The following is an 18,116-nucleotide window of genomic DNA, read 5'->3' as shown; positions in this document are numbered from 1 at the left end:
CAGCTATATGACTGCTGGACAGCACATAACTGGGCGAGGGCCAGGGAGGGAAAATTTGGGGCAAAACACCAGTAAACACCCCTTGTCTTCCCCGCCATGACACCGAGTTGCCAGCACCGTTGAAGTGCATGACAGTCACTTGACGGACACCGGGCCGAGCAGAGCCTGTGGACCGACGGGGTGGGTGTGTCTCACACCCCGGGCACCTCAGCCAAGCTCAGCGGTGCGACTGTGAGCTCCTGTGTCGCGGGGCGGATTTGATGGCGCCCGGGGGATGAACACGCCCTTCCCCCTCTGTCCTTCTGCCCCGGCAGACTCCGGCTGGCGTGGGGCGGTTTCACGGCGCAGCAGGCCCTGCATCGCTGCTGGGTTACCGGGGAAGCAGCTGCCAGGCCGCTCCTCTAGTCAGCGGGTTCCCGAGGGCCTGGCTTGGCTCTGACCCCCCACTGCTGTCTCTGGGGAGGACTATGGGTACGAGGATGCAGAGGCAGCGTCTGAGAAACCCCAGGGGGCCCCATGGCTCCCGATCGCAGGGGGGAGGCCCCAGCCCTGCCCTCATGTACAAGGGGGAAGCGAGTGGAGCTGAGGGCAGAACTGAGCCCCCAGCGTTGACCCCACCTGGCCAGTGCCCGCATTGCCCTGTGGGGTGGGGACAATGCAGCTGGGGCCTCAGAGGCGATTCACCCCTCCCCCTCGGCTCCTGGGGCACAAGGGGGCGGCTCAGTGGGGCTCCAGGGACTTCCACGCAGGAGGGTCTCAGTCCTTCAGGAGTCTCCTGCTTCCCCCTTAGAGGCTTCTAAGCGAAGAGGAACCAGCCAGCAGCTGGGGGCGGGGGAGGCCGCTTGGGGAGATGTAGGTTCCCCAGCATCAATAAACCACTCAGCCCCCCGTGTTTGCACTCCCGACCCAGAGGCGCTGACCCCCAGGGCCACAGCTTCCACATCCCTGCCAGCCTGGGTCCTGGTGACCCTCCAGTCTTAGTGCCCTTTGGCCTGCTCCCCCCCCCCCCCCCCCCCACATACAGCCTGTCTACGGAGCCACCATGCTGTCTCTGGCATGTGGGGGATGGCGGGATTCCTGCAGGAGGTGGGGGGAGGGATGTGCCAGGGGGTCCTGGGAATGGGGTGTGCTGGGGGGGAGGGGCAGTAGGTATTAAGCAGAACATGTGCTTGGCTAACATGCAGACAAAGCTCTCAGAACCCCCACAGGCCAGGCGTAACGAGCGTGACAATCAAGGAGCTAACGGGGAAGTGGGGGGAATAGAAAGGAAATAATGTCAAATCCCCCATTAGCTCAGATGTCACCCACATACTCACGCGGCGCCGCACTGGAGCAAGTCTGTCCCGCGCTGGGCTGCCAGCCCCCAGCTCAGGGTTTCGAGGTTCCCTTGCTGTAGAGCGGGCACAGGAGGCCGGATAACCAGTGCAGCTCCTGCAATGGCCTGGGTGATCTGAGTGCAGACACAGGTCTGGTGGGTCCGCGGCAGGAGGAAGCGTTCACCACATCATTTGTTTGAATGCAAATAGTGAGGGGCTGAGGGGCTCAGGGATTGGGAACAGGCTGAAAGGGCTTTCACATCCGGCTAGGGGCACTCATGCCTATCAGTTGTTCCCAACGGGGGACTGTTTGGGTGCAATAAGCTGTTGGGGTCTCAGCCCAGTTCTATATAACAGATAAGCTACAGCCCAGTTGGTACTGATTGGTGAGCACAGGGGTGAATGGAGGCTGCACTACCCTCTCACCCACACAGGCTGAACGCTGGCAGGGGGCTGCGTGTGGGGAAAGCTCGGCCTGTGGCTGCCCAGGGCTCGGGGACATCACACTCCTGAGAATCAGGCACCTTCCCCCCACACTGAATGATTCAAGTCGAAAAGCAGGATAATTGAAAAAGTCCACACGTTCGTGTAACACGTTTGTAAAGTACAGGCCACGCCCTCGCTCCCGGCGAGCCACTTGGAGGATAACAGCCTACTACTGCTACGCATTAATGGAGTTACCCCGATGGCTCAGGTAGTAATAGACTCTGTGCTTCCAGGTGGAAAATCCCAGGTTCAAACCCTGCTGATGATCCCAGATGGGGAGTGTTGCAAAGCTGCCATGTGAATGGGAACACCCCCAGCTCTGGGGGGTGGCGCCTAGCCAGCGGTGCATGCAGCCTCCACTTACTGGGCTGTGAGTGAAGAGGCCCAAGAGAGCCCGGGTAGAGCCCTTTGCTACTGTCGCACGAGGCTGGGGGGCTCCTAGGAGCTGGGAAATGCTTGTATGGAAAATCACCTGACTGTGGAGAGCCTTTGGCAGGGCACAGGTATAATTAGAAAAGCTGGCCTTGGCAGCCGGCAGCTCTCTGCAGCGAGAGGCCAATCCAGGAAGAGCCCCTGGAGTGGGAAGAAAAGCCCGTTGTTGAAGGAAAAAGGGAGGTTTTCGAAGCCAGTACTGCTCTGCCCTGCGGTTAGCTGGGTCAGCGGCGCACGCTCAGCCCCAGGGGAAGGGAGAGGGAAGCCAGAACCACGCGAGGAACCCAGACAACCCGAGGGCTCCCAGTCCTAGGTGGATGTGCCCCTGTGGAACTGGTGGGGCCGGGGGAGTCCAGGGAGTCAAGGCTGAGCCGTGGGAGGCTGTAGGGTCAGATGCCCACTGCAGCACAGGATGTGGTAAACCATCACCGCTGCTATTTCGGGAGAGTGAGGCACGAGGGTGAAGGATTCAGCTGAAATTTCAACCCTACTATGGCAGTTTCTGCTCCCCCCCCCCCCCCCGGGGTTAGAGAGTGGACACACACTCCCTCCCTCCCCTCCCCTGTAATCCCTTTAAATTGAGACCGTTTGGCCAAGCAGAAAGTTGTTCTCAGTTCCCCTTGAAATCCCTTAATCTCCGGCGCTGTATTAGATTTCAAAATACGACTCGCTCTCCCGTGGTGCACTTTGGTTTGGTTTGGTTTTAAACAAGGCTTTGCTTTTAAGCAGGGCTTGAAATGCCTTTGCCTCCCCCATCTGCCAGGACTCCCGGCACAGATTGGTTAATGCAGGTGAGAAAGCAGAAACTGGAATCCAGCTATGCCCCCATGAAAGCCATCTAGGAATTCACCTGCGTCCCCAGGTACGTCAGAGTAGGACGAGTGGTGAGAGCCAGGGGAGAACTGGGCTCGAGTCCCAGCAGCGCTAGACGCCCTATAGGACCTTGGGGAAGGCCTCTCTGGGCCTCAGTTTCCCCATCTGTAAATGGAGGGATACTCCCCTACTTCACTGGGGGAGGGGGCTGTGAGGATCAGTCCATTCATGAATGCAGGGTGCTCAGACACTAGAGGATGGGAGCAGGGCATGGAGATGCCAATCAATAAATGAAGCAAATCAAGCCGTTATGCCAGCGGCCGTGAGAATCAGCAGAGATGGGTATTGCCAACAGCCCTGCCCGTCCCCAGCTCGGCCACTCATGGTGCTGGGGGCTTTGCTGTTGGTGCAGGGCAGGCCCAGACCAGACCAGGGTGCGGAGGTGGACGGGCAAGGGGGTGGAGAATCCAGGAGCGTGGCCCCCACAATAGCTGGAGCCCCCAGGGCCTGCACTTGTCACTGCCCAGAACAGGACGGGGCTGGATTTGGGGAACGGCAGAACCTGCTTCTGAACAGGGACCCCTGAGACATGTGGGGAGGCTGGTGGGACAGTCCCCCTGGGGCTGTGTGCGGATCGGGGGCACTGGGGGGGAGGGAAGACTGAGAGGGTTTGTGGGGAGAGGGAGGGAATCTGTCCGTTCCACCAAATAACCTTGCTGGGGCCCCGCATGTCCAGTCCTGGCCTAGGGAGCCAGCCCAGGGGTGGCAGGCGTCTGGGTAGCTGCATCTCCTCCCCCAGATTGAACTCCCTCCCCCTGGCCTAGGCACCGGGATGCTGCCCCCTGCCCCCGTGGCTTGGTGCAGCCCCGTGCTGCCCTTGGCGCTGAGCAAGGCTTTTGCCCAGTCTGGCGGCTGCTGCCTCCCCAGAAGGGTTTTGTCCTTGGCTAACAACAACAAACAGCACAATCTGGCCTGGCTTCCCTCTCCTGCCGGCCGTAAGTGCTGACCCATCACCCCGGCCCCGGCTAGCACCACACGCGGCTTCCTGAAGCTGTTTCCTTCCGCAGCCCGGAGCCCGGGTTTATTTTGCCAGAAGCTGACTTAGCCCTGCACCTGACACTCGGCCCGACCGGCGCCCCCGGCCGGTAAATTCTGTTCAGGGCCCTGTGTGGAGGCAGTGCGTCTCCGCTCCCGATGAGGGCGAACAGATGGCTTGAGAGGGACTGAGCGCCGAGCCAGGCTGTGCACTGAGGGATCGACCTGTAGCTCCTACCCACCAGCCAGAGGTCCAGCCGTCCATGGTGCCGCTGCTCAGAGACCGCGTCTAGGCTCCTCCAGGCCTTCCCCCTGCTGCTATCACAGGGGAGGCTTCACGCCCCATCTCTGGCCATTCACAACCTTCCTAACATGCAGGCCACCATTTGTATAGGTCCTTTACAAATGGGGAGGGATAGCTCAGTGGTTTGAGCATTGGCCTGCTAAACCCAGGGTTGTGAGTTCAATCCTTAAGGGGGCCATTTAGGGATCTGGGGCAAAAATCTGTCTGGGGATTGGTCCTGCTTCGAGCAGGGGATTGGACTAGATGACCTCCTGAGGTCCCTTCCAACCCTGATATTCTGTGATACAGAAACTATCACCCAATTCCCCCTGCTGAGCCCAGCCATCTGCTGGTTGGTGCTAGGGTGACCAGATGTCCCAATTTTATAGGGACAGTCCCAATTTTTGGGTCTTTTTCTTATATAGGCTTCTATTACCCCCCACCCCCTGTCCTGATTGTTCACACTTGCTGTCTGGTCGCCCTATCACCAGCAAGGAAAATACACAAAGAGATGCAAAAGAACTTGGAGCCATTGCCTAGCACCACGGGCTTGGGTTGCGGGAGCAACTGGCTGCAGGATCAGGCCCTAATAAGGAAAGAATTTCCTTTCCCTCTGCTAAGAAGGAGAGACTGAAAGGATTCACTCTGCTAAATCAAAACTGGTTGCTGGATTTCTTTGCAGGCTAAACTTTCCTCTCTAGTCATGCTGGTTTGGGTTTTATCTAGCATAGAAAATCAGCTAGCATATTCAGGCTTCCTGGCTCTTATCGGCTTGTGTCACCACTCCATTGTTATTTGAACAATTCCTTTGTTTGTTTTAAGCAAGCAGAAAGACTCACCTTCAGGAGAAGGTGATAACATTTTACTGTGGACGATGAGTGGCCCATTGCTTACATTGTGGATTCGTGGGCACATTCCTGTCTCAGCTGGGCTTGTCCAGAAATCAGCCCCTCGGTGGAAACTCACAAGCCTTGCAGATTTTCCTTCTCCTCTTGCAAAAACAAAACACCGTTGCTAAAACAAAGGGGCAGGGGGGATTGGGCAAAATTCAGAGTTATTAGTGTACTATAGGAGCACCCAACCGAGAGCAGGGCCCCGCTGCACAGGCATGGAAGGAGAACCAGTCCCTGCGCCAAAGGGCCTACAGTGTAAACACACAAAAGGGTGAAAAAACAGGGAAAAAGTGATGTGGCCAAGGTCACCCAGCAGGGGGGTGGCAGAGGCGGGAGTAGACCCCAGGTCTCATGAGCACCAGGTCAGGGCCTGAGCCACTGCTCTTGCTGCCTCCCCTCTGGGAAGTGCCCCCCTGCTTCTCAAAAGGTCCCCCCCACAATACAGTACCCCATAGCAGGCCCCCCAGACTCTCCATTGCCAGTTGCAGCTTGTTGACTTATCACTATAGCAGCTGTATTCATCAAGATGCACGCGCCCCCCCCTTCACCAGCACCTCGACCTGCACACGTGACTCGCCCCGGCCTGGTGCGGCACGGAACTGGACACAGCGCTAGCAAATCCTCTGGAAATGTTTATGAGATGCGGTTACTTCGCGCGGGCAGGCACCTCCTCCCAGCATTTCATAGCGAGCTAATCTCTTCACAAATGTCCCTCAAATGCCAAAATTAATGGGCCGATCACCTGCCAAATATCACTGGTTCACTCCAGGGCATTCCCCCCACCAGTTATATGAGTGTGAACAAGGGACAGGGCCGATTCCCAGACAGCATCGCACCATCGGCTTCAGCTAAGCGTCTCGCCCAGGGGTGCCAGCAGCAGGGCAAAAGCCAATGCCCCCGTAACCAGACTGGATTGATGTGCCGTGAGCAGCCGGTGAGGGGATCCTGGCAGCTGTTTATGCCAAGGCCCTGGGCTACCCAGTCAGCACTGGGTGCAGGACCGCAGGGCAGAGAGGGAAGATCGTTGGGTCAGATGCTGCTCTCACCGCTTCAAATCCGGAGCAGCCCGTCTGAAGTCCGTGTGCGGGCTGAGAAGCCCTTGTCTCTGATGGGTGCACAGCCAACCCCTGGCTCTGGTAGCCTCCTGTGGGCCAGGGCAGCCTGAGAGGAGAGCGGATGGCACACAAAACCCTGGATGGAGACTACGGACCTGTTACGCCCACGGCTGCCCAGGACTGGGTTAGGCGGGTCAGCAGGTCCCCTCTGCCCTGGGCATGCCCGGCTGCAGATGCCCAGGGGCACTGACAAAAGCAGGCATTGCCTTGTGCGTCCGGGTTTCTCCCACGGCTGGCCCCATGGGGTGTGGTAGCTCGCGGCAGCCCCGTGTGCAAGCAGGACTCCCAGGGTGCCGAGCTGCATGGTTTATGCAGACTTAACGTGGGAAGCACGGTCTGGCTTGGGGAATTACTCGGCGGGATTACGCTAAGGATCTTAAAGACGACTTAGGATTGGAAAGTGGGGCAGACAATCCTGGTGCGCTGCATGGCTGAGCGAGCCCACGGGGGCGGCAGGTGAGCTGCTCCGTACAAACCAAAATGCAGCTGCTCCCGATTTCCTCCCGCCCAGTCACAGCCCAGAGGGGCCAGGGCAAGACTCCATCAGCTACGCTTCCCCGTGACAAAGGCCATCCCGGGCTCAGCTCCAAGACAGGAGCCCTACAATGGCACCAAGAAACAGTGCCCCGATCCCACACTTACTCCAGTGTAACCCCCCGATGGCAGGAGAGGGGGGATCTAGTGCGTAGAGCCCGCTCCAGGCCTCAGCCCCCCGCAGCTGTAAACCAGGGCTAACCGCATGGGCCCTGGCGCACAGCGATGTGTGAGGCTAGACACATTAAAGAGTGTCAGGTGTCCAGATACCATGGTGATGGGAGCCTAAAGTACTACAGTAGGTGCATCCACAGTGTTCCTCTGGCTTCACGCTGGGACAGCAGAGACCGGGCCTGGGCTAGCATCCACCTCTGGATTAAATATACAGTGGGGAAAAATCAAAGCAATAATCACACATGGCATGTACAGAATTCCATCCATGCGGATCAACGCCCTTCACAACAGCCGCCTCCCTGCTGCAGGGGAGGCGTCTATCCCCCTTTCACAGAAGGGGAAACCGAGGCACAGAGCGGTGAGGGGGGATTACAGCTCTCGGGGCAGGGCCCATCTAGGTCCGACACTGAAGCCCCGCTGTCTTTGCAGCCCCACCTCCCACGGACACAAGCAGGATGATCAGGGAGCAGCTTTCTGTCTCCAACCCCATTAGGACCCGGCGTCTCATCAGCCCGGCTTTAGGGACGGCGGAAATGAGGCCCAGAGAGAGGACGGGAGGTGCCCACGGTCACTCAGGAGAGCCGGGCTAGTCCCCAGGTTTCTCAGCTCCCAGCCCAGCACCTGACCCATTGGGCCACAGTGTCTCAAAGGGCAACATCAGGCTCCACACGGCGCGGGCGGAGCAGCCGGTGCTGCGCTCCTATCCCAGGAATTTGGCCAGCTCCGTCCCCGCTAGCGAAGCCAGAGCCCAGCCTGGCTTTGGGAGGTGGAGACAGGCAGGGGCAGCTCCAGCCCAGGCCGTTTTGGGTTCAGGGGGCCCCAGCGTGGGCCTGGAATGACTGAGCGGCACTGGCCCTGGCCTGGCGGTTTTCGGGGGCTCACGAGGCGATGGCTGGCAGCTTAGCAGAGGCTGGCTCCACTTCACCTGGCAGCCGAGTGCTCCCTGCAGCCGCCCCATCACCAAGGTGACATCTGGAGTCCCGGAGATGGCACAGTGCCAGGCCTGGGCTGGAGGGGCACATGCCACTTGAAGCCTTAATTAAACGCCGGCAGGAGTGCTGGCACCTCCTGTCCGCACCTCGGCAGCTGCCTGTTTGCAGCGTGCTGGGGGGCGGGGGTCAGCGAGGGCTGCAGCTGGGTGTGCAGATAAATATAGATACAACCTCCGCTCCCCCGTCCCTGTAACACACCCCATCCCTCCCGCTCCTCCTCCGTCCCACCGCAATGCCGCAGGCCTCCCTCTTCCCAGGGTGAGGAGCCTTTAAACAAACCCTTTTCCCATAAAAAAAGCAGATTCCTGCCTTTCCGTGGGGGCTGCCAAGCCAGCCGCTGCTAAATATCCCGCAAGCGTCCTCCCTGCTGCGACGAACCGGCAGGAAAGACAAGGCCCTTTGTAAGGGCTGCAGGGCAGGGCTGGGATCAAGGGCGTCTCCTCCAGGGGGTGAGGGGCGGGGGGTTATGGTGGCAGGGCCGGATCCTCAAGCTCGGTGCACGGCGGTGCTGAGCTCTTCTGAAAATCAGGCCCTGTGGGTGGGTCCAGGGCGCCTGGGCTCCCTCCTGCCTCTGCCCCAGACTCACCACGGGGCAAGTGGGTCGCCAGCTTCTGCCCGCCACTCATTCATGTGTGGAAGGTGCTTGGTGAGCTTCCTCCGGAAGGTGCCAGGGAAGCCAAGGGGGCAGTTACTCGGCGTGGGGAACCTGCCCCAGCCCTGCTGAGGAACGAATGATAAAGGCACCTGCTGTTTCAATCCCAAACTATGCCCAGGGGAACGCTGTGCCCAGCACTGCCATGCAGCCCCCTCTGGGGTGGAGCGTGGCTGCTGTTTATCTGCCATGTCCAGGTGGTGGCAATGAAAGGGCCGGTCTGCGGGGCTGTGAAGGGACGGGTTTGGGCTGGGAGAGCAGAGCGCCACTGAGGGTGACATGGGGAGGAACAAGTGACTCATCCGTGCCCAGCTCCAAGGCAGGGGTGGGAGGAGGGAGGGGGTTCCTGCAAGGAGCGTCAGGCCTTGCCCTCCCTCCTGCTTCGCTGGGAGAACTGGTTCATCTGGCTGTCCCGGGGCTGCCGGGTCTCCTGCCCTCTGCTGGCAGCCGGGAGATGGATCGAGCTTTGGTCACCCCCTTCAGCCGTTGCCATTAGTGTCTAGGGAGACCAGCTGGAGACCCTCTGGCCTGGGAACTCAGCCCCCCACCCCCCCGAGACGAGGCCCATGCAATCGGGCTGAGCAGCCACGGGTGAAAAGTCAGGCCTGGATTCCCCAGCTGGCAGTGGGCTGGTGTAAAAGTCCCGGGGAGTGAGGGGGCATTGGGCTGGGAGGCATTGGCTTGAGGCAGACGGCAGAGGGGGAGCCCAGGGCGCAGGAGGGGTCAGTCGCTGGCACTGGGCTCTGGGGGGCAGGGAGGAAAGCTGGGCTCTGGCCAAGGCGACTCTGGGGGAACCTCACTCCCCCCCAACCTGAAACTGCGCTGGTGACGCCCCTCAGTCCTGACCCGCAGCCCCCTGGCTGTTCCAGCCGTGGGTCTCTTCTACCCCCCCCCCCCCGATCTGCCAACGGCTCACAGTCCCCACCCACTGGGGCAGGCCCCATGGGATAGGAGAGAGCTTGAGGGGGAACTTTGAAGCGAGGATTTTGTTATCGGAGGGTGACTTGTGAGCGCCAGGGCTGTGCCTGGTGGGTTATTGTGGGGGCATTCAGGGCTGTACATGGTGGCATGTTATTGTAGGGTCTCTTGGGCCTGTGCTTTATTATAGGGTCACTTGTGGGCACTGGGGCAGCCAGTCGAGGATGCGTCATGGAGCCAAGCCTGTGCGTTGCAGACCCATTCGGGCTGGTTCCATACAGCCTTGAGTGGGAGGGAGGCCAGACCCCCCCCGGCCCCCCAGGACACGGCGCCAGGTTCGCTCTGGGAAGAACGAGATCCAAAGCGAGCATTTTGATCATGACCTGGAGGTTTATTGGACTCGCCCTGGCAGTGTGGGCAGGGCCCTTGCCACGGCCCCACCAGCACCAACTCTGCCCCGCGCTCCCGGCTCATCCTTGGCAGCCAGCCGCCGTCCCTGGGGCTGCTGCCCGGCTTCCCCGGGGGAAGCTTTGATAGACGGTGGCGCTCACAGACGTAGCGCAGCTGGTCCCAGGGCCCCAGAACATCCAGCAACACCGGCGTCCTGCTGGCCGAGCACCGCGTGCGTAGCCCTTTGCTTCAGGAGCGATGGGCAATAAAGCAGCGAGAGATGAAATGCTCCGACCTGACTGAACTGGCATCTGGGGGGGCCAGAAGCGGCAAATGGCCGGGTGAGCAGTCTGGCCTAGTGGTTGGAACAGGGAACCGTTTGTCAGGATTCCTGAGCTCCATTCCCATCTCGATCACAACCTTGCCAGTAACTCTGGGCATGTCCTTTAGTTCCACACCATCTCGGCTTCCCCACCTGGCAATCAAACGTCCCTGGGATACGTGTTACAACCGCAGGGCCTCCTGTGGGATGCTAAGGGCTTAGCACCCCCTGCAGCATCCCCAAACAACAGTGCGTCTCCTCCCTCTGGGCCCAGGCATTAAAACAGCCTCCCCACAGCCTGACCCTTGCTGAGGTCCCGGATGGACCTGGTGGGAGACCGGCATTGGATGGAGCAGCCTAGTGCACTGGGCTTGGCACTTGCCCAGTATGGTGTCATGGGCACAGGATCGGGCCAGCCTGGTTCCCTTCCACAGCCATAACATGAGTTCACAGCAATCACAGATGCCTCAAGTCAGGCCACCAGCTCTGCGGTTCCTGCTCTGTTGGGGTCCCGGTACCAGCTGGCATCTTGCCCATTCCAACTAGTGCCAGCTGCCTCCCCTCCAGCCAGCACACTGTAACCCACCGCCTTGCCCTGGCTGCCGCACGCCCCATCTCGCCCTCAGCCCAAGCCCCTCGGGGACACGTGGGAACAGGGTAGCCGGGCTGCACATTCCGGTGACTGGGAACCCTTCGAGAGCAGGACCCCACCGACTCCGTTACCCTAAAGGGACACATTCTCCAGCAGCCCCAGCGGTTTCAGAGCCGAGTGCAGAAAGCCCCCGTTCGCGGGCGGCTGGCCGTGCCCAGTGCAGAAGGGACTGCAGGAGCGGATCACCTCGCTGGCCGTGCGGCGGAAGGTCTTGCTGACGAAGCAGTAGAAGAAGAAGTTGACGGTGGTGTTGAGCATGGCAATCATGTTGGCCAGGTTCAGCGCCATGTGCAGCCTCTGGTCGTTGTTGGTGGAGCCCATGTAGAGGTGGAAGAGGATAACGAACGTCCGGGGCGCCCACAGCACGGTGAAGACAGTGGTGACGGCCATCAGCATGGCGATGGTCTTGCCCACGCGCCGGCGGTGCCCGTCCACCCGCTTCCCCCACTTGAGCTTGCAGACGATGACGGAGTTGGTGGCCAGGAAGATGCTGCAGGGGACGAAGTACATGGTGAAGCAGTGAACCCACTTGAGGACCTTGTCCACGGTGGTGGGTGGTTGGGAGTCGTGCCAGATGTCCAGCCACCAGTAGAAGGGGATCCCGGTGGCCAGCGCTGTGCCGAAGACGGCAGCGATGATCTTCCGGGTGCGCTCGGGATAGGAGAGCATGCGGTAGCGCAGCGGGTGGCACAGCGCCACGTAGCGGTCGGCCGTCAGCAGCACGGTCACCCAGATGGAGGCATGGTTGGCCGCAAACTCCAGCACGTTGACGGTGTGGATGAAGGTGTGGGGCACCTCACGGGCCAGGATGGCCATCTGCAGGATGAAGCCCATGAAGATAATGATGACCTGGGTGAGGATGTCAGAGGCGGTCAGGGCCAGCAGGTACCAGTAGGACGATTTCTTTGTCCTGGCAGCCAGGCGGGACAGGGCGATGACCGTCAGGATGTTAACTGGAATAGGGACAAATCACAGGCGTGTGAAGGCGTTTGCCCAGCACAGAGGGAAGGTCTGAGATTGGCCGGATCTGGGGATGCCCGTGCTCCTAAAGCAAAGCATGGCTCCAGGCAGCATCTGGGGTAACCTGAGCATCTGCCACCCTGTCTCAAAATCTGCAGGGAGATGCCACCTGTGAAGTTACTGCTTGCAAGGTAACCCGGCGCTGAGCTGGAGAGAGGAACCAGCATCCTCCCCTCTCAATCTCGACATTCGCTGCTGGGTGCGGGGAGACTGCCAGCCCCTGCATTGCTATGGGGGGTGTCTTGGGCTGAAAGCCAAGTGCCAGGTGCTGGGAATGGGTCGGGGGTAAGCTGCACCTGGGGATGGAGGCTGGGCTGGGCAGCTATAAATACCACCGCGCAGGGCGCGTTTGCTGGTTAATCTCTCCTCTGGGTCAGCCTGAGAGATGCAGGTGCCGTCTGTCCCTGAAAGCTGCGGCAACTCCGCCTCTGCTCACCCAGGTTTGACGGCCCTTTGGGCAAAGCAAGCCAGGCAGAAATTAGCCAACCTTGGGGGGCCGCCCGCATGGTGCCCCCTCCTGGCAGCCCCCTCCTGGCAGCCCGCTGTAATTGCAAGCTCAGTGCACAGTGAGTGAAAGTTCAGGTCACCGTAACCTAGGAGAACAAACGTTGCTGTGCAAAGGTGCAAAGGGGAGACAGACAGACGGACTTAGTCCAAACAGGCCATAACTCCCGCTCCTTGAGTTATCTTGTGTCTCCCCCGCTTCTCCCAGGGTTCTTTCCCTTCCCACCTGATTTCTTCCCTTCCCCTCTCTCTCTCCTTTTCCCGTCTGTCTGAGAAGTGTCTGGCTTAGCCAGCCACAACAGTATATTTTGCAACAGTGCTGCGAGCCTCTGACCAGAAAGGCAGCGAAATGCAAGGTCCTAAACAGCCCGTCGCTGGTACAAGTTTGCCAGGTCTCAGGGTGGCTGATCAGATCGTGGGCTGGGCCTGGGGTTTCCCAGCAGCGAGGATGCAAGTGAGAGTTAACACCAGAGACTGAAGCTGCATTTTCTCTCATCGCTGTTCTTCTCTCTCCCCTTTTGTGGGTCTTTGTCTTGTTTTGTCCTCTAGGAAACGGGATGGGACTTTACCAGCAGCGCCAGCTCCAGCTCCCCTCAACTAAAGTCATCCCTTTCCCCAAAGACCGTTATTACCGTCTTAACCCCATCGAAGAGACGGTCGGACAAGGGGGGTCTTTGTAAAACCTCTCTCCAGCTAAAGGGAAAGGGAACAAGGGCTGTTGTCAGACTGAAAGCTTTACTCAACCCTTTCTATCCCAAAGGCTCTCACTGGTTTTCCTTCTTTTCTGTACCGTTACTAACAGGTGAAAAGGCTGTTCGACGGCGTGTTGCCATGGTGCTAAACGGGCTCAGGTCTCCGGGTACCAGCCCCCAGACTGGCACCGTTTAATGCTGGACAGTGACTGGGTCACGTTAACGCCTTTGGCTCTTTGGGCCCGCATATTCCATCTAAATTCACACACCAGGCCCTAGCCCGGCAGGTCGGGGAGGAAGCTACCGGCTTGCTGGGATGTAGCTCCACAGATTAGGGGCCTGAATCCCTCTCTTCCTGAGATCTGCCTGGGGTGTTAACAGGCCGGGGGTGGCACTTTGGGGGGCTCTCGGTGCCGCCTGTCAGCCCGAGCCCCTGGGATTGCCTAGGAGCTGGGGTGAGAGCCGCCTGCACCTGCCCCCTGGGGATCGGTTAAGCTGATCTCTGCTCAGAGGCTCAGTGACAGGCATGTTCCAGAGACTAACCCTGACCCAGAACCTCCCAAGCTGCCCTGGAGATGCCAGCCGCCTCCCGCTGTGTGTGCTCGCGGCTCTCCCCAGTGCCAGGCCCTGGTCAGCACAACAGCCGGCTCCTGCCTGGCAGCATCAGGGCTCCCTCCTTCCCCGGGGGCTGGCGCACGCCCATGCCCGCCGTCCCTGGGTGCCCGTGACCCATCATTGCAACTCCACCTGCTGGCGTGCGGGTGTGGTGGGGAGGCCCAGGGAGCAGCTGTGGATGCCGTCAGTGACTGGTATTGGCCTGGCACAGTGGGACAGTGCTGGCAGAGGGCGCTCTGGGTGCAGGAACGGAGGGGAGTTTGCAGCACGCGCCTTTCCGACATTCTGCCTGGCCCCATCAGTTCCTCCGCCCAGCGAGCTCTGAATTCACCCAGCAGGTGCTAACAGAAACCTACAAGGCTGCGAGTGCCCCTGGAATGGCCAGAGGATGTGATCACTACACACAGACCTTGCGATCCCGGCTCACCACTGAGACGTCACAGTCAAACAAGGAGCCGTCTTAGCTACCAGGCCTGCCTCTGCACAGCCTGGGTGGGTCTATGGGCCGGGGAAGGAGGCCCAATGTTACCCTGAAATACTCCCCTCACCAGGCCCTCGGCGCACTCACTGGAGCTGGGCAGGAGTTTTCCAAGGAAACATTTTTTTCCTTAGCGAAATGTCAATTCATCACAACGGAGCTGTCTGTGAAGGGGGGTCCCACCATCGCCAGAGGCGAATGTTTTTATAAAGAATGAAACGGGTTGAAATGGAAACAAAATGTTGCAAAATGATCAGAAGGTTTCGACGGCCCCGACCCGACGTCTCGGTTCGCAAAAACATCTGAGTTCTGGGACGGGGAAAAGCCCCCAAATGGCGAACACTCCCAGGCCGGGAAAACCACTTCCCACTCCGGCAGACCTAGCCCTTGGGGTGCAGCGGGGGAGTCACGGCTCAACTGGCCACAGGAGGGCGCCGGGACAGGCCAAACGCAGGGATGGAAATGGCAAACTAAGGCACCAGTGTCTGCTCTCCGTCCTGGTCACAGCTGTGCCCTCGGGTACGGGCCTGTGGCCTTGTGCCTCTCACAGGAGCTCAGCCCCTCTGAGCGAGGGCAGGATGTGATGCCCACACCCAGCATCCTCCCTGGCTACCCCCCAAAGGGGGCACAATTCTCAATGCCAACCCACCGGCCTGGGCGCCAGGGGGCCCTGGGGAGCCCAGACAGCCTCACACCCTCAGTCGCAGCACCCTCCTCTCCTCCCATGCTCCAGTTTGTGGGCATCCCTCGCTCGGGCTGCCCAGACCCCTGTATTGCCCCGGCCCATCACTCGTCTCTGCCCCAGCCTGATCCAGACACACAAGGTCAGCACAACCCCCCACTGAGATCAGGGGGCCCAAGCCACCCAGGATCAGCCCTGCTAGCTCCAGGGAAGGCCTTCAGCATACCTCTGGTGCCGTCAGCAGGGCGGAGGTCCCCTCTCCGCCTGGCCTTTCTGTGAATCCCCTGGGTTACGCAGCCTCACGGCAAAACGCACCACAGCCAATCATGTCCTTCCCCCCGGGGGTGAGGTGGCGGCTGTGTCTTGGGCAGTCCCGAATCAGCACCCGGCCCGATGGGGCAAGGGAACCCTCCCTCCCCCGTCCCAGCCTTACCAGGCAGCCCCAGGCCGAGCAGGACGCTGTAGTAAATGACAGGGATGATCCCCTCCACGCAGGGCGACCGCTCCTCCCACTCCAGCGGCTCGGCGTGGCTCACCCGGGCCCCGGCTGTGCTGTTGGGCAGCAAGAGCATCATCCTTCACCATCGGCAGCTGGCGGGGGAAAGTCAAGGGCATCAGAACACACTGCGGGCTCCCCAACCGCCTCTGCTTAGCGCCAGAGCGCTGGGCTCGAACCCTGCCCCAGGGGCATGGCCAGGCCCCAGCAATGCACCTCACACGGCCAAGCACACCCGGTGTCTCCGGACTGGAGTAGAGGAGTTACGTGAGCACGTGTGAGCACCCACGTGTAGGCGCCAGATGCACAATTCATTAGCTGCACACAGCATATTACAAAGTGGGCATTTCCCAAGCTAGCCACGGCCAGTGAAGCTTTGCAGTGATGCTAGCCACGGCCAGTGATGCTTTGCAGAACCTACAGGTCCCCAGTCCCAAAGGTTCCTTTCTGGAGTAATGGGCTGGTGGCCTAGGTCCAGCCCTGGGTGATCTTGGGCTTCTCCCCCTCCCTGTGGTACTTCCCCTCTCTGGGAGGGCTGGGGTTAAGCGCCCAGGCAGGCGAACACTCTCGCTGTTTATCTGCTCAACCCCGTTACCGACTGGGAGAAAACTGGATCAAACCACGTGTGCTGGGGATGCAGCTACGACTTCCCTAACGTCCCTGCCCAGCGCACGGTGCAGTCCTGCTCTGCTGCGCCAGGGACGCTCCAGCCATGCAGACGGAACAACAGCCTGTGGTTATTTTTAGCCTCATCTCGCGGGCCGGGAATATTTGCAGTGGGCGATCGGAGGCGGAGCCAACACAGAGAGCGGGGGGCTTATGACGGGCCCGATTGGAAGACGCCAGTGCCAGCGTTGCTGTTATTCACTCGAGTTACAAAGTGGTCTGCAGGGCCAGGCGGCTCAGGCCCCGGGTCGGTCTTGCAAGGGGCAGGGCGTGGGGAGGCAGATTGGGCCCCTGCAGTGTAGCAGCTCAGATTGACAGCTGGCTCCCCAGGTGCGAGGCCTGGACTGAGCCCTGGTGGGCCCGGTTTATTCACAAAACCACGGCACTTTCGCGATTGGCTGAGACAGGGGATTTTCTAAGCCAATCAGAAGGTAGCCCTGGGGTAAGGGACAGGTAAGTATCTGTCATTACTACAATCAGGGTGAGGTGCTTTCGGATTGGCTGGCCGGCTCGCCCCCCGCTATGCACCTCCCTTTGTTCTCACTGTAGGGAAGTCTAGTAGCGCAAAGTTAAGGGTGCCCGGCGGGATCTGGTGCCCTTCCAGGACATACAGCGCTACGGCCTGTGCCCAGACAATCCGCCCTCTGCCCTCTTCGAGCGATGCCCCAAGACGCCCACAGCACAACCCTGCGCTCAGCCTTTGCGATAGTGCTGGGAACAGGGCACGTGGCCAGTCTGGGATGGAGCCTAGCGCCTTCTTCGCACGTTTTGTGAAGTTCAGGTGAGCTGCACTGCCCAGCCGTGCCCCAGAAATAACCCCACACCTGGGGGATTTCACAATGCCTTTGGCTTACCCAGCACAACGCCCACACACCAGTGGCACGTCCGGCTGGCCAGCCCCATGGTGCACTACTGACCCACGCTGTCCAGCTCTGCTGAAGTGAGGCAAACGGCATGCCGAAGAGTATCCGGGCACCTGTTTCCTTCCATCACACGCACAGGGTTCAGGGCAGGTGCTCAGACCCCCCTGCCCCACTACGGGGCAGGGCCCCCCCAGATTGCCCTATATCACAGTCACAGCTCTGCCAAGCTTCGCCACCAAAGTCCTCTACCCACAGAGAGTGCCTGCGGCTGGAGAGCATGCAGCTAAGTCCCAGCGGCTCCTGCTAGCTCGCAGAGGGCAGAGGGAAGGTTGCTGGACCCATTTCTTCACCCTGTGGGGCCTGGTTTTCTGAGGTTTTGCAGAATGGGGCAGGCTGGAAGCACTGGGGATACCAAGGAGCGATCTTAACGCAGTGAATCTTATTGACTCCAGCCCAAGGTCCCAGCATGTGGTGGCCTCATGTCTGGATAATGGTAGCGCCCTGTGGGCCCCAACTGAGAGCAGGGCCCCACTGTGCCAGGCGCTGCACCGCCCCAGAGGAAGAGACAGTTCCTGCCCCAAGTTGCTCCCATTTGGCCTCTGAAACTGTCAGGGTTTCACACTTCAGGGTCTTGTCCTGCCTCCCGAGCGCAGGGAAACGAACAAGCCAGAAGTGTTACAGCGGAGAACCCATCACGTCAGCAAAACGCTTCAGCCGAACCCCAGACTGGAGCACGGCCCCTGCCAGAAAGGACCCCCCAGCAGCTATGTGCCATGGAGAATCCACCTGACACGCCACCTGCCTGGATTGCAACCAGCCACCAACCCGGGCAGGGAGAATGAAGGTAGATAGATAGATAGATAGATAGATAGATAGATAGATAGATAGATAGATAGATAGATAGATAGATAGATAGATGGGGTGGATGGAGATAGATAGATGGATAGATAGAGTGGGTGTATGGGGATAGATAGATGGATAGATAGCTGATGGGGTGTATGTGGGGATGGATGGATGGACAGACAGATTGCAGGGTAGGTGGGGCAAGAGAGAGAGATAGAGGGGTTGGATGGGGATGGATAGATAGATAGAT

General features: G+C 59.8%; 1 protein-coding gene across 1 annotated transcript; it reads right to left on the bottom strand.

Annotated features, from left to right (window-relative positions):
- Nucleotides 1-10,031: 10,031 nt before the first annotated feature.
- GPR142 (G protein-coupled receptor 142) lies at nt 10,032-16,551 on the bottom strand. The gene is made up of 2 exons (XM_008167732.4): nt 15,432-16,551; nt 10,032-11,960 (listed from the first exon to the last, which is right to left on the bottom strand). Exons 1-2 carry the CDS (start codon nt 15,571-15,573, stop codon nt 11,080-11,082), a joined length of 1,023 nt encoding a protein of 340 aa, XP_008165954.1. The 5' UTR covers nt 15,574-16,551; the 3' UTR covers nt 10,032-11,079.
- Between the last annotated feature and the right edge of the window lie 1,565 nt (nt 16,552-18,116).

Source organism: Chrysemys picta, chromosome 12 (genome assembly GCF_011386835.1).
Source record: "Chrysemys picta bellii isolate R12L10 chromosome 12, ASM1138683v2, whole genome shotgun sequence".
In the NCBI taxonomy this organism is placed as follows: domain Eukaryota; kingdom Metazoa; phylum Chordata; order Testudines; family Emydidae; genus Chrysemys; species Chrysemys picta.
The sequence above is the reverse complement of the archived record's forward strand: the minus strand, read 5'-3'. Positions and strand labels throughout refer to the sequence as shown.

Excerpts from the sequence above, each read along its gene's own strand:
- GPR142 (XM_008167732.4), bottom strand. The coding sequence starts at position 15,573 with ATGATGCTCTTGCTGCCCAACAGCACAGCCGGGGCCCGGGTGAGCCAC. Across the intron at positions 11,961-15,431 it reads GCTCGGCCTGGGGCTGCCTG|TTAACATCCTGACGGTCATC; the intron begins GTAAGGCTGGGA and ends TCCCTATTCCAG.